Below are 15,693 nucleotides of genomic sequence, written 5' to 3'. Positions count from 1 at the left end.
TTTTTGTCAATAATCAAGATTTGATTTCAACTGAATTTAAAATTAAAATGATTAGTTTTATCTTGATTTTTTAAACAAATCTGTTGGAATTTTTGGTTATTTTCGAAAAGCTCAACAAATATTCAGGATAGTCCCATATAGAAAAAAATGACAGGAAAAATATGCAAAAATTTTGGAAGGACAGAAAAAATACATAGTAGCCGAACGCTATCATCGATTAAGAAAAAATGGAAATTCTCTCAAAAAACAGTGAAAAAAATCACTAAAAAATTGACGAAAATAAAAGTGAAGAATGGCATAAAATTGGTTAAAATTGAGGTAAATATGAAAAAACCAAATTTGCCGCCTCAACGGTTCGATGTAAAAAAAGGAAATTTTAAATTGAAAAAAATATTACTGTTTTAAAAACTTCACATTATTTTTGAAAATTTCGATGCAGCATTCTTCTTCCATTTTCCTAATTTCGATTTCCCTGAAAATTGTTTCCTCATTTTTTTTTTCAAAATTTTTGATGCATGATTGTTGAACCATTTGACAAAAGTATTAATTTCCAAAACATTGTTCTAATTTTACATATAAAATTATTGCAAATGGGCTCCAAAATTATTTTAAAAATCACTGAAAAAATTGCTGAAAACTACGAAGAATGACAATAAAATATAATATAAAATATCAAAAACACCAATGTTGCCGGCTTGCGGATTTTTCATCATAATTGAGATGAAAAATGAAGTTGTAAAATTTCGGGGGACAGTTCGGGGGACGAAATCGCGCCGCGCTTATGTAGACCATCGGTCGTCAGGCGCCTTCGCGCCCCCGTAGCTCAGCCGGTAGCGGCGCTGTACCCCTTAGCTGCCTGTCATGAGTTCAACCCCTCATGGGGGTTCTCTATGCAAAATGTAAGGAAAAAAATTTTTTTTTTGGTGTCTGGCCTCCTTTAATGCAGCATTCTGCTCCAAATTCGTGCTTTTTTAAATATCCAGAACATGTTCTATTTTTGCTTATTTTTTAAAAGATTATCTCAGTTTTGTCATTTTTAATCAAAAATTAAGACGCATTCTCTGGCAACACCTAAAATAGTGCATAAAATGTTATCAATTAAATTGCTCTGTTTCTTACAAATTGTTACCCAATTTCCAATATCTCAAAAAGGACATCACGAACTTCCAAAAATATAAATTTTGTACTGGAAAAGTTTCCAAAAAATTTCAAAAATATATTTTTTTTTTCAATTTCAATTCATATCATCCCAATCAGTAACTAACTTGCCTAAATTGGATATTTTGAGATATTATTTTTTCGGTTCCAAGTTTTCTGTTTATTTAGAACCGGTTCAAGTAGTCACGGGAACGTAGATTTTAAAACGATCAAAAGGCGTTCAGAATTTCTTTTTGTTTTCAGAAATTTTTGTCAAATTTCAATTTCTCTGTTTCCCAATTTCAATTTCTCAAACAATTTTCTGCATTTTAATTCGTCGAGCTTTTTATTTGCAAAACAGTGTCCCCCAAAATTCAGAATGTCCCCCTAACGCCTTCTTCTTCTATATTTGTTTTCTTCACCAAAATTCAGAATCACCGAATTTTAGTACCGTTTAAAATGCCGACGACGGTCGTCAAGGAGTGTTCTGATAGGCGAGAGATAATGAGAAATCGAGAGAGCGCAGACAAATGTTATGGTTATCGTTTTGCGCGAAAGTGGTGAGATGGGACTAGTGACCAATAAAATAGGGATGATTTTGGAATCTTTAGAAAAGAGAGAGAGAGAGAGAGAGAGAGAGAGAGAACCAGAGAGAGAACCAGAGAAAAATGTGGTTGTAACCTAATGAGATCGAACATCCAAACAGGCGATCGTAAAATTTAGGTTGCCTGTGGAATCTCCGCCCACTTCTTTTTACTGTTTCAACAATTTTGTATTTGTTTGGTTGATCTTTATCGAAGTTGCCATTTTTCGATTTAATCTGTTTCCCCGAAATTTTTGCAGTTTTAAAATGTTTCTATATTTTCCAAGTTTTTGAAGGTTTTAGAAAATATCATTTTATTCAATACGGAAAGTTAGGTTTTTGGGAAGCTCCGCCCACTTTTTCCTACTGTTTCATCAATTTTGTATTAAGGAAATTTTCGTTAGTTTCGTTGATCGTGATATCGAGTATGCTGCTTTTATAACTTTTCCCGAAACTTCTGGAATTTTCCATATTTGCTAAATTTTCAAGGTTTTAGGAATATCGACTATTTCATTCGATACAAATCAGAAAATTTAGCTTTTGAAGCTCCGCCCCCTATTCTTTACTGTTTCACAAATTTTGTATCTGTTGTAGGATTTTTAGGGTGATCAGTAAGCGAATTGATTGAAATATTTTGTAATTTTAGTTCTTTTTAGAATCTCGCAAGAAACGTTGGTAAAAGTTAAACATATGAATTTTCGAAGCAATTTTTAAAAAAATGATATCGGAACTTTACAATGTTTTCGGAGTTTTTGAGTTTTTTTTATCTGTTTTTATATATTTTTTTTCTGTTTCGGCAGTTTAGTATTATTTAGAATCATCATGTAGCAATACTGACTCCCAAACCTAACACTCTAAAAATTAGCTTTTTTCAAAATTTCCAATTATTGGAATTTGGAAAAATCGTTCATGAACATTTTGGTGGGAGATCTCATTCTGAAAAAGTGAAAAAAATCACAGTATCTTTTTTGTCAAAAATTTCAGAGTTTTTAGATTTTCGGTCTAGAAATTGCAATAATTCTGAATTTCAGAATTTTTAAATTTCGGAAATTTTCAAGATTTAATATTTCAAAAAAAACTTCCGTTTCAAAATTTCCAAAATTTCCCCATAATTGTCAAAGCATTAATAGTCGTCTCTCGATTTATTCCGAAAATTCATATGTGTAACTTTTACCAAATTTTTTGCGAGATTCTAAAAAGAACTGAAAATTACTAAAAGAAAAATTTTATTTATCAAAATCCAAAGATCATTTATCAATTCGTGATCACCCTGAAAACTCTACAACAGATACAAAATTTGTGAAACAGTAAAGAATAGGGGGCGGAGCTTCAAAAGCTAAATTTTCTGATTTGTATCGAATGAAATTGTCTATATTCCTAAAACCTTGAAAATTTAGCAAATATGGAAAATTCCAGAAAAGTTATAAAAACAGCATACTCGATATCACGATCAACAAAACTAACGAAAATTTCCTTAATACAAAATTGTCGAAACAGTAGAAAAAAGTGGGCGGAGCTTCCCAAAAATGTTAATTTTCCTTATTGAATAAAATGGTATTTTCTAAAACCTTCAAGAACTTGTTCGGAAAATTGGGAAAAGAAGTGAAATGAAAACTATTTTAGCCAGTTCTGAAAATGTTTCCAAACTTTCCAATTTTTTTTTGAAAACTTTCTGTTTCAATTTTTTCATAATCTTTCCGTAATTTTTTTAAAAGGAGTACTATCATATAAGTGTTGTTTTACAAAATTGTCTGATTTTTGGGAAAATTTCGATGTAACTTTTTTTTGTTTTTACAAATTTCTCTGTTCCACAATTCCCATTTTCAATGACACAACTTTCATTCGAGGTCATCACTATATTCCGATCGGTGAGATGATTGGTTTTCCGTGGTCTTCCCGGAGATTTTCGAATGACAACGCCTTGTCGCAGCTGAAACAAGAATTTTACAATAAATAAACATGATTCCCTAACCTGATATCTCTTATAAATCCTAGTAATGGATGATTTTGCAAGGTTGAATTGAAGAGCCAGATCCTTGCGTTTCAGACCCATCTGGATGCCCTGAACGACCGCTTCTTGGACCGCCAAAGTAGACGTTTTGTTGTTATGTTTTCTACCCATCTATAGGAACAAAACTCATTACAAACAAACCGAAAAAAAATTGAAAAAAAAACAAAAAAAGTGAAAACTCTGAAAAACTGAAAAATTCGAAAATATGATTTTTTTAGCAATTGCGCGTCTGATATGGTGTCTGCGGACTTGATATTTTTTCTGGAATATTTCTGAGCCTTTCAAAAACATACATACAAAATTTCAGAGTCCTAGCTCTCATAGTTTTTGAGATACTCTCGAAAAACTAAAAGTTGATTTCTTTTTGTCCGGTACTGTACGCTAGCCATCAGTGTTGGGAGAAAATGCATTTTTCCGGAATATGGAAAACGGAAACGGAAAACGGAAATTTCTATTTTTCGTCTATTTTTCAGGATTTTTTCTTTCAAACATAAAAATATACACTTTTTAACGTTTAAAGACCATATTTGCATCACTTTTCATGCTTTTTTTCAAGACAGTTTCAGTTTGTTGTTTTCGTTGTTTTTACATTTTTTTTCCGTTTCCGCTGTAAAAAATGGCGGTTTTTATGGAAAACGGAAACGGAAACGGAAATTCCTTCCATCACTGCTAGCCATGCTTTTTTTCAATTTCAGAGCTTAGATTATTTTTTCAGTCATAAAATTGACAAAATTTCAAATTTACCAACTTTTGGAATATCGAAAATTTTCCAAGATTTTCAGATTTTCGAAAAATTCCAGTTTCAATTTTTTCAAAAATTTCATTGAACTGTTTCGTGTTCCCTATTTTTGAGAAAAAAAAGTTGTTTTTGATTCAAAACTTTTAATATAAAATACCGACTTTCAACTATCAAAATTAAAAATGATAAATAACGAATAAATCGGATTTTTAATTTCTGGTAAAAATTTGCTATTTCAAATTCTCTGTTTCTTCCGTTAAACTTTCTGTTAACATTCCAGAATTTGTTGAATTCCCAAATCTGAAAACCTCAAATAATGATATACCGTTTCCCAAAACAATTATCTGTTAACTTCCGCTCATAATTCGTCTTTCACACTTCAATATATAAAATTTTAAATTTTCAGCCGACCACTCTGGACTACAGAAACTACAAAATGCATATCTCCTCACTCTTCGTGGACCCATTCGCTCCACTTCTGGAGTATCCAACGGAGCAACGTGCCAAAAATGTGGCGCATGCTCCAAAAAGACCATGTAATTTGACTCAAGCTGAGAAAATGGTATGTTTTAGAACAGCTACGTTTTAGAACCGCGACATTTTGGAACAGTGTCTTTTCAGAAGCGCGGTGTTTCAGAAACATGTCATTTCAGATCCGCGACATTTCAGAACCGCGACCTTTTAGACCCGTGACGTTTCAGAACTGACCATTTTGGAACTGTTGCGAAATGATTGTTTTTAGAACATTTGGTTACAGAACTGTCTGAAAAACTAGTAGAACAGTGAAAAACCAGAAAAACCCAACCGTGTAGTCCTCGTGGACATATCTCGGTTCCTATAAAAGATATCTAAAATTAGTCAATTGATAAAAAGTCAATTGATATAAAAAGATATTTTAGGTCAAAGTTAGGTCCGTCTTCCCTTATAGAAGCAAGGGATATAGTATATTTAAGGCTAATTATCTCGGTTCCTGTAAAAGATAATTAAGTTTAGTCAACTGAAAAAATGTTTATTTTAACATGATAAATATTTTATCAGTTGACAAATTTTTGTTAACTTTCATAAAACCCGAGATATTTGAGGTCAAAGTGACCATTCTACGCTCAGCAACTCGTAACGTACCGTATCTTTGAAGCTGATTATCTTGGTTTCCTGCAAAGACTTTTAAAATTAATCAACTGATAAAATATAGCTGATAGGATGACAAATATTTTATTAGTTGACAATTTTTTGAAATCTCTAACCCCAACCTCCAAACTTCAGCTCGCCGTCCGCAATGCTCTTCGCTACATTCCAAAAGAGCACCACGCCCTTTTGTCCCAAGAATTCGCTGAAGAACTATCAACTTTTGGTCATATCTATGCGTTTCGTTTCATGCCAAATTTCGATTTATTCGCACCTCCCGTCTCGGAAATTGGCGCCAAATGTGAGAAGGCATCAGCGATTATTCTGATGATTCTGAATAATTTGGACAAGCGGGTTGCTCAGTTTCCACAGGAGTTGGTTACTTATGGAGGAAATGGTCAGGTTTTCAGGTATTTCAGTTTTGGGATTTTTGGGATTCTTGAAATAAAATTTCAAATTTCAGCAACTGGATCCAATTCCGGCTGGTCCTCCGCTATCTCTACAGTATGACGGACCACCAAACTCTGGTACTGTACTCTGGACACCCCTTGGGACTATTCCCATCCACTCCGGACTCTCCCAGAATGACAGTAACCAATGGAATGGTTAGTTAGCAATGGAGCGAATTTGCAAAAATCAAAAAATGTGAAAAATACACTTTTCAGATGATTCCAAGCTACAGTACTAAGGAGTTGTATGACAAGTATTTTGCCTTAGGGGTGACTCAATACGGTCAAATGACCGCTGGAAGCTTTTGCTATATTGGACCACAGGGAATTGTTCATGGGACTACGGTAAGTTGGGAAAGTTTAGCTCTTTTTTTGTTTAGTTTACTCTGAAATTTTCAGACAAATCTTAAAATGTTGAAATACTTTTTTAGGGCAGTCAAAGTTGCCGATTTTCAACTCTTATCCCCCAAACCGTCAACTTTGAGCCCGTATATCTTATTTCGTGTAGAAGATATCAAAAAGTAATCAACTGATAAAATGTTTATCATATTATCAGAAACATTTTACTAGTTAATTACTTTTTGATATATCTTACAGGAACCAAGATATACAGGCTCAAAGTAAAAGGTGGTCCTTCTATGAAAGTTTTCTGGATGATTCTATTAGGACTCCCTATGGAAAAAATGCCAAAAAAATTAAACCTTCTTGAGTAAAATTTTTTCGCGATTTCAGATTTCCCATTTCCAGATCACTGTCCTAAACGCCGGCCGTCGTATGGGTCTAGACTCCCTCGCCGGAAAAGTGTTCGTCACCGCAGGGCTCGGCGGAATGAGTGGTGCTCAACCGAAGGCCGCCAAAATCGCTGGATGCATTGGAGTGATTGCTGAGATCAGTGAAACGGCGCTTTTGAAAAGACACCAACAAGGATGGTTGGACGTTTATTCGAGAGATTTGGAGGAAATTGTTAGGTGGATTAAGGAGTATCGAGAGAAGAAAGAAGCGATTAGTATTGGATACTTGGGGAATGTTGTGGATTTGTGGTGAGTTGAAGTTGCCGACTAAGAAAATGTTGGAAATATTATGACAAACATTTTATTAGTTAAACTTTTTTGATATCTAGCATGGGAACTGAGATGATTAGTGTTAAAGGCGCGTTGTGCTAAGAAGGAAGTAGGTCAACTTTGAGCTAGCTTATCTCCGCTCTTGTAGGAGATATCAAAAAGTTGTCTACTAAAAAAATGAAGGGCATCTTATACTAAACTTTTTCTTAGTTAACAAATTTTCGATATCTTTCATAAGAATTGAGATAATCAGTGTAAAATTTGATAAATCCAATTTTCAGCATTATCGCTAATTTCGAATTTTAAAATTTTTTAAAGGTGGGGGGACCTGAAAAAAATAATGTTCCCGAAATTCCGTTTAAATATGCCCCTCGAGGAGTTGAACTTGTCGAGGCGAGTATTGAAGGTGCGGCGCCGCTACCGACTGAGCCATGCGGGCGAAACTAAAGCGGGCGCCCGATTGCATACATAAAGGCGAGGACGACCGCTGTACGCAGAGTGACATTAAGCGTTGTACACCGTTACGGTAGAATGCATACTCTGGCCCCAAAAATCCCCCGTAAAATCTCCTGTCCCCCACCTTTAATAAAACTTTCCGGTTTCAAAGATTTGACATTTATTACTCTCAAAATTTCTACACCAGTCCCACTGACACGAAAAAATAAAAAAAAAGCAATACTTTTCCCCTTTTGAGCTCAAATATCTCATTTTCTGTAACAGCTGGAATTTCGTGATTTTACCTAAAAATTGAAATTTTCGGAAAAACAATTTTTTTGGGTTTCAAAATTTTGTGAAATCTATCAAATTTTGATAACGATATTGAAAGACCAAGTGACAGAAAAATCTAGAAATTGGAAGAATTTCGAAAACAATTGTTTCGGTTTCGAGAATTTCACAAAAACTTTGAGTAATCACTGATTTACCATAGATTTCAGAGCGTTTTTTTTCATAAATTTTCTGGTCCAAGCCCACAACCATTTTATTTTTTCAAAAATTGAAAAAAAACTACTTTTTCGGTTTTTTTTGAGCTCAATTATCTCGTTTCCCACGAGAGATATCGAAAAATTGTCAACTGTTAAAATATTGGAAATTTTATAACAAACATTTTATTGGTTAACAAATTTTCGATATGGGAAATGGGAAATGAGATAACTGAGCTCAAAGTGCAAGATACTATTGTTTTTTGAAGTTTGGGAAAATAAAAATGAGTTAAATTCTTATCAAAAAATTGAAAATTCTTTTTGAAATTTTTTTTTCACTTTTTAAGAAGTTATCAATCAAAAGTGATTCAAAACTTCGATAGCAATGAATTTCAAAGTTTTGAAATAAAAAATTTTTCTAATATTCTAGATTTTTGGTAATTTTCCTCTATTTCAAAGATTGTTCAATTCTAAAGTTCAAAACATTGAAAATTTCAAAATCTTTCGAAATTTTGCCAAGATTTATTAACTTCACCAATTTGTTTTTAAAATTAATATGTTTATCAAAAATTTGAAGCCGAAAAAAATCTCAAAATCTTCAATTTTTGGGTCCGTTTAGAAAATTGAAGGCGGTAGTGGGTAGGCTTACTTTGAGCTAGCTTATCTCGGTTCCTGTAAAAGATAACAAAATATTGTAAACTACAAAAATGTTTATCATAAAATTTCCTACATTTTATCAGTTGACATTTTTTTTTGTTATCTTTTATAGGAAGCAAAGTAATTAGTGTTGAAGAGTCAATATATTGTAATTTTGGTAATTTTGAATATTCTTCTAATTTGAATATTTTGAATAATTAAAACAGTTGTAATTTACTAAACTGACCCGAAAAATTTAAATTTTCGAAAACAATTTTTTTGGGTTTCAAACATTTTGTATAAATTTTATCAGAATTTGATAACGTAATGGGTTCAAATAAAACCTTGGAAAATTTGAAAAATTGGAACTTTTTGAACTTTAGAATTGAACAAAAAACTTTAAAGTGACTAGAATTTTGGAAAGTTTGGAAATCGAAATAAACATGTTGGCATCGAAACTTTTTATAGTTTTGAAAAATCCAATTTTCAGCATTTTTGCAAATTTCGAAAATTTTAATTTTTAAAAGTTTTTCGGTTTCAGTGTTTCGATATTTATCACTATCAAAATTTATAATGTTTCGACGTTCTTGCACGTTTCCCCAAAATTAAAAATCACAAATTTTTAACATTTTGAGCTGAAGTATCATATTTTCTGTAACAGCTTGAATTTCGTAATCTGACCCAAAATTGAAATTTTCGGAAAAAAATTTTTAGGTTTCAAAATTTAGATAAATCAAAATTTAGATAAAAATCAAGTTTTGATAACGCTATTAAAATAAGTGATCAAGTTGGAAAAACGATCAACTTTAAAATTTTTCAAAATTTGGAATCGACTAAAATGTCCAAAAAATCTAGAAATCGGAATAATTTCGAAAAACAATTTTCGGTTTCAATATTTTGATATATGCAAAAACTTTGAATAATCACCGATTTATAGATAGCTTTTTTCAAAAATTTTCTTGCTCAAGCACCAAAAATGAAAAAAGACCGATTTTTTTGTTGTTTTTTTGAGATATCAAAAAATAATCAACTGATAAAATATGGGAAATTTTATGCCAAGCATTTTATCACTTGACAAATTTTTTGATATCTCCCACAGGAAACGAAATATAAGAGCTTAGATTAGGCTTAAAGGAAGCTTAAAGGCGCGTGCTGGTATGTCAAATTCAAGCTCATTTATCTTCATTCCTATCAGAGATTTTAAGAATTGGTAAACTATAAGAATATTCAGCATAATATCTTCAATATTTTATCAGTTAACAAATTTTTGGTATGTATCATGCGAACTGAGATAATTGATCTTGAAGGAAGTGTGCTTCAAACAAGCTTCAAACAAGCTTCAAACAAGCTTTGGACAAGCTTAGAGAAAGTTTAAGGGAAACTACCGTAAGCCAAAAATTCCGTTTCTTTAACCCCTAAACTTAAAAAAAATTCCAGGGAACGTCTCGCTGAAGAGCCCGAATGCCTTGTAGAGCTAGGAAGTGACCAAACCTCTCTCCACAACCCCTTCCTTGGCGGCTTCTACCCTGCCGGTCTCACCTTCGACGAATCCAACGAAATGATGACATCGGACCCCGCGAAATTCAAAATCCTAGTTCAAAAATCGTTGATCCGACAGATCAACGCCATCGACAAAATCGCTGCCAAAGGAATGTACTTTTGGGATTACGGTAACGCATTCCTTCTGGAGTGTCATCGCGCTGGAGCGAACTTGCTGAGGGAGGATGCGCAGGATGACAAGTCGTTTAGATATCCCAGCTATATGCAGGATATTATGGGGTGAGTTAGGAAAAAAAAATTTTTGAATTAAAACATTTTTAAAGGGACATCTTCTCCATGGGCTTCGGACCATTCCGTTGGGTTTGTACTTCTGGAAAGGCTGACGATTTGAGATTGACCGATCAGACAGCATGCCGGATTATTGATGAGTTGAAGGAGTCGAATGGTAGGTGGCCTAACTTTTACAGGTTGGGGTTTCTAGGCCAGCAAAAACTTTTGAAGTTTAAAAGCTGGAATTTACTGTTTCAAAATTGATTGAAAATTTTTAAAATTTGAAAAATCCCACTTTTCGGATTATTTTCTAATTTTCTAATTTTCGGAATTTCACATTTTCAGAATTTCTGAATTTTTGAATTTTTGAATTTTTGAATTCCAGAATTTCTGAATTTCTGAGACTCTGAGATTCTGAGATTCTGAATTTCTCAAGTTTTTAAAATCCAAAATTCTGAAAATTTGAAATTCGTAAATTCCCAAAATCGAAATTCGCAATTTTCACATTCCTCTAAGTTTGGGCTCAATTATCTCAATTCCTATGAGAGATATCAAAAATGTGTCAATTGATAAAATGTTGCTGATAATATGATAAACATTCTATCAGTTGACAACTTTTTGGTAGCTTTCATAGGAACCGAGATAAACTGGCTCAAAGTTGACCTACCGCAGAACCACAACCTCTTTCCTCTGTTTTTCCTTCAAAATCCAATAAATCAATACATATTTTTTATCTGGGACTAAAACCATATCTCCAGGCCGTCTAGGAGCCGAGATATAGCGCTTTGAAGTTTAGGAGGTTAGAGACGCAGTGTGTCTCGTCGTCTGGCGTCTCTAGCCTCCTAATACTTCAAATCGTTGTATCTCGGTTCCTAGACAAGTTAGAGAAGTGATTTTTGAACAGAATTTTTAGAATTTTTTAAAAGAAAACTTCTTATACTGTAAGCAAACTGATTACAGTACCCGACTACGTTAAACAACAATATCTGGACAACAAAAAATGGATAGAGGAAGCTGAAAAAAACGAGCTGGTCGTTGGCTCCCAAGCTAGAATACTGTACTCCGATCGTGCTGGACGTGTAGCTCTGGCTGCCGCATTCAACGATTTGGTCAAAACTGGAAGGGTCTCCGCACCAATTGTGATCTCTCGGGACCATCATGATGTGTCTGGAACCGATTCTCCGTTCCGTGAAACTTCGAATGTTTATGATGGAAGCGCGTTTACGGCGGATATGGCTGTGCAGAATTGTATTGGTAGGTTGGAAGAGGATGGAAGAGTAAATTCTAGGCCATATAAGTCATTTTGTCATGATGGCCTAACTTTCGCAAGTTGAGTTTTCTAGGCCACCAAGTTTTATGGCATAGAAATTATTGAACATTCATCTGCTGTGTTTTCTAGGTCATTTTAACGTGGTGGCCTAGAAAACTCAACATTCAAAAGTTAGGCCACCATTTTAAAATTGCCTAGAAACCACATCAGATGAATATGAGATCATTTCTAGGTCATAAAAGTTAGCGGCTTAAAAAATCATGTTGGGAAAGTTAGGTCACTCTAATCCTTACAGTAAAAACAGTTGTCAACTTTAAGCCCATATATCACATTTCCCGTAAAAATATCAAAAAGTGATCCACTGATAAAATGTTTATCATATTATCAGCAACATTTCATCAATTGACAACTTTTCAATATCTCTTACAGTAACCGATATAAATTACTATTCCTCCAGGAGACTCATTCCGTGGCGCCACCTGGGTAGCGCTGCACAATGGAGGTGGTGTTGGATGGGGAGACGTCATCAATGGAGGCTTTGGACTGGTTCTAGATGGCTCCTTAGACGCTGCTCGTCGAGCCGAGGGAATGCTAAATTGGGATGTGCCAAATGGAGTGGCTCGTCGCTCTTGGAGCGGAAATTCGAAGGCTCAAGAAGCCATTCGTCGTGCTCAGCAACAGGTTGATGGAATGACCGTAACCTTGCCTGTGGAGGCGGATGAGGAGATTTTGAGAACTTTGAAGTTTTAAAGATTACTGTATTTTGGTCTGTAGTCCTTTTTTTTAAATTTTTATTGTAATCCCATTCTTAATTGATTTCCAAAGCATATCGTTCTTGTACATATATCCTTTGTATCCCTTTTTCCACTTAAAACTCAATTATCTCAATTTCTATGAAAGATATCAAAAAGTGCTCAACTGATAAAAGATTGTTCATAAAATGATTAATACTTTATCAGTTGACACATTTTTGATATCTGTTATACGAAGCGAGAAAATGGTGCTCAAAGTGCAAGAATAGATTAAAAACATTTTTTTGGAGAATAAAATGGTTGTGGGTATGAATCTGACGAATTTTTAAAAAATTTTACGACCCCGAACAATTGGTTTATCAAAAAATCTGTCTGAAATTCGATATAAATATCGAAAATCTGAAACTCAAAAAAAATTTGTTTTCGAAAATTTCAATTTTTCAACTTTCTAAATTTAGGGTCGTTATAGTCAATTTCAAAGTTAGTTGAATTCCAAAATTTTCAAATTGGAATTTTCAAATTTTAAAACAATTTTCGTGTGTTATGAAATTCTGATAAAAATTATTTAAAAATTTTGAAACGATTTTTTTTCTGGAAATTTCAGTTTTCAGATTCTGGATCAGTTCAGCTCATTCTAAAATTCTAAAAATTGAGTTTTTGAACTTTTTTTTCCAAATTTACAATTAAAAAAAAATTTTAATCAATCGTACAAATCATTCGAATTGTTGATAGCGATAAATATGAAATCTTTGAAACCGAAACATTTTTAGTTTAGGAATAATTCTCAAAGTTTCTTGATTTTTGGCAATTTTAGTCAGTGTCAAAATTATTTCAAATTTAAAGTTGATAATTGAAAGTTTCAATGATTAAAAAAAAAATTACGTATCAACTGTTCACTTTCGTTATCAAATAAAGTTTCTCAAAATTTTGCAACCGAAATTTTTTTCCTAATTTTCAATGAATTTTTATAACTTTTTCAATATTTTCGAAATTTTTTTCAATTCTAAAACTCAAAAATTAAAAGATTTTATAATTACCTTCGAACCAATTTTTTTTTCAAATTCTGATGAAATTTATATAAAATTTTGAAGCCGAATTTGGTTGAAAAATTAGAGACTTTTAGAAATTTCAAAACTTTTCCACTTTCAATTTTTTTTGAATGTTCCAGTTTCAAAATTTCTATTTTTGGATTCACCCATTTTCAGATCGTTTTTAAAATGTTTAGTTACAAAATTCTCACAAAAAAAAATTTTCAGTGGTGGTGGGGGTTTTCAGACAATAAAAAATAACACGAAAATAATTGTTGAATTTCCAGCGTTTTCTAAAAAATGTGAACTTTCCAAAAAACTCGAAATTCCAGGGTTCTAGAATCCAAATTTTCTGAAAATTCCAGATTTTTCTGGAGCCAAAAAGACACTTTCAAACAAATAAAAATACGAGAAAAGAAGCACTAACAAGTAAGACAGAGAGAGAGAGATGGAGAGATTACTAACAGAGAACAACGTAGAAATTTTGGGGACAACAGGGGGGTGGGCGGAGTCAAATAGAAGTGGAAAAACAATAAACAAATAAGGGGGAAATAGGCCAAAAATTGGTCAAAATAGGTCAAATTAAGAGAAAAATGAACCAAAAATTTAGTAATCATCTCCACGAGAGACGACCTCCTTCACCGTTGGACGCATCAGAATGGTGTGCTCCCACTGGGCGGTGTAGCATCCTTTGACGTCACAAAGTGGTGGGTATGGATCGACGATTCCCTGGAACATTAGAGATTAAGCGATTTCAAAAATATATCGAAACGGTGGCCTAACTTTCTCAACATGATTTTTCTAGGCCACCATGGTGAATGGCCTTAGAAATGATCTGATATTCACGTAATGTATTTTCTAGGCCATTCAAACAATGGTGGCCTAGAAAACGCAAGTTGAGAAAGTTAGGCCATCAAGCTGAAATGACCTAGAAACGGACTGATATTCTTTTTTTTGTGTTCTAGGTCATTCTAACATGGTGGCCTAACTTTTGCAAGTTGAGTTTTCTAGGCCACCATGGTAAATGGCCTTAGAAAACGTAACATGTGCATATCTGACCATTTCTAGGCCAAAAAGTTGGTGGCCTAGAAAAAACAACTTGCAAAAGTTAAGCCACCAAGGGGGAAATGGCCTAGAAATAACCTGATTTTCACCGGGTATTTTTTCTAGGCCATTCTGACTTGGTGGCCTAACTTTTGCAAGTCGAGTTTTCTAGGCCACGATGGTAATTGACCTAGAAAACACACCAGGTTAACGTTAGACCATTTTTAGGCTATTTTTAAATGGTGGCCTAACTTTTGCAAGTTGAGTTTTCTAGGCCACCATGGTAAATATCTCAAAAATGACCGGAATGAAAATCACGCCATTTTTTGGTCATTTTCAGCCTATGATTTTGCGATTTTCATCTGAAAATTGGCGACAAAATTCAGTCAAATCTGAAATTTCAGCCAAAATGTGATTTTCAGCCGTTTTCGCTTATTTTCAGTTCATTTTTCGTCCCGTCGAGGGGCCAATTTTCCATACCTTATCACACAAATCCTTCAACGCCATCAAGTACTTGGTCTCTCCAAGACGATCAATCCAACGACGACAGAACGCGAGTGTACTGAAATTCTTATCAATCAACGAGAGCAGTCCCTTCGACTTCTGAAGTCTCAACGGAATTTTCTCATCAGCCAACTCAAAATTCTTCATGTAATGCGACGTCTCCATATCGTCATGAACGTATCCTTTTCCGGTGGATCCGAATGTCTCAATGGCGTAAATCTCGTTCTCCTCCATCTTCGTCTGTTCGCCTCCTTTGACAATTGGCACCGTTTTGCCAGCGTGGATACGGTATTGAGCGATCGAGTGGCCGTTGAGATTGCGGATTGGTTTGACGACGTACGTCTTTCCTTCCAGCTCCACCTCGTGCGACGTCATCACCTCCTCGACAACTTCTCCGACGTCACAGAGACGAACGTCGATGCCAGACTCGCGGATTCCGGCGTTTGTGGCTTCTTTGACTGCTTCGACGAGGGGGTCGAATTTCGGGTCGAAGTGCACGGTGAAGGCGGAGTCGATGAGACGTCCGCGCACGTGGATTCCGTAGTCGATCTGTAATTAGAGGTAATTAGGAGCAATTAAAGAGGGGTTTTGGACTTTTCGCGGTTTCATTGGTTTTAGCATGGTGGTCTAACTTGAGTTTTCTAGGCCATCATGCTAAAATTGT

The 15,693-nt window shown here is 34.2% G+C and overlaps 2 protein-coding genes across 2 annotated transcripts in view; one reads left to right on the top strand and one right to left on the bottom strand.

The window, feature by feature from the left end:
• Window positions 1–4,906: 4,906 nt before the first annotated feature.
• Window positions 4,907–12,451, top strand: CBG13687 (the record flags this gene model as incomplete). The annotated part of the gene is made up of 9 exons (XM_002632417.2): window positions 4,907–5,032; window positions 5,734–6,005; window positions 6,059–6,200; window positions 6,261–6,389; window positions 6,792–7,084; window positions 10,099–10,440; window positions 10,485–10,606; window positions 11,392–11,685; window positions 12,159–12,451. 9 exons carry the CDS (start codon window positions 4,907–4,909, stop codon window positions 12,449–12,451), a joined length of 2,013 nt encoding a protein of 670 aa, XP_002632463.2.
• A 1,636-nt stretch (window positions 12,452–14,087) lies between these two features.
• Cbr-map-2 overlaps window positions 14,088–15,693 on the bottom strand; it is a gene marked incomplete at both ends in the record, with an annotated part of 5,330 nt that continues 3,724 nt past the window's right edge. The window contains 2 exons of the mRNA XM_002632416.1: window positions 14,088–14,210; window positions 15,006–15,578. Of these exons, the coding sequence (XP_002632462.1) occupies window positions 14,088–14,210; window positions 15,006–15,578 (696 nt within the window). The remainder of the gene's footprint in view (window positions 14,211–15,005; window positions 15,579–15,693) is intronic.

This window comes from Caenorhabditis briggsae, assembly GCF_000004555.2.
Source record: "Caenorhabditis briggsae complete genome, chrIV, whole genome shotgun sequence".
Taxonomy (NCBI): domain Eukaryota; kingdom Metazoa; phylum Nematoda; class Chromadorea; order Rhabditida; family Rhabditidae; genus Caenorhabditis; species Caenorhabditis briggsae.
This window is presented reverse-complemented; position numbering and strand designations above follow the sequence as displayed.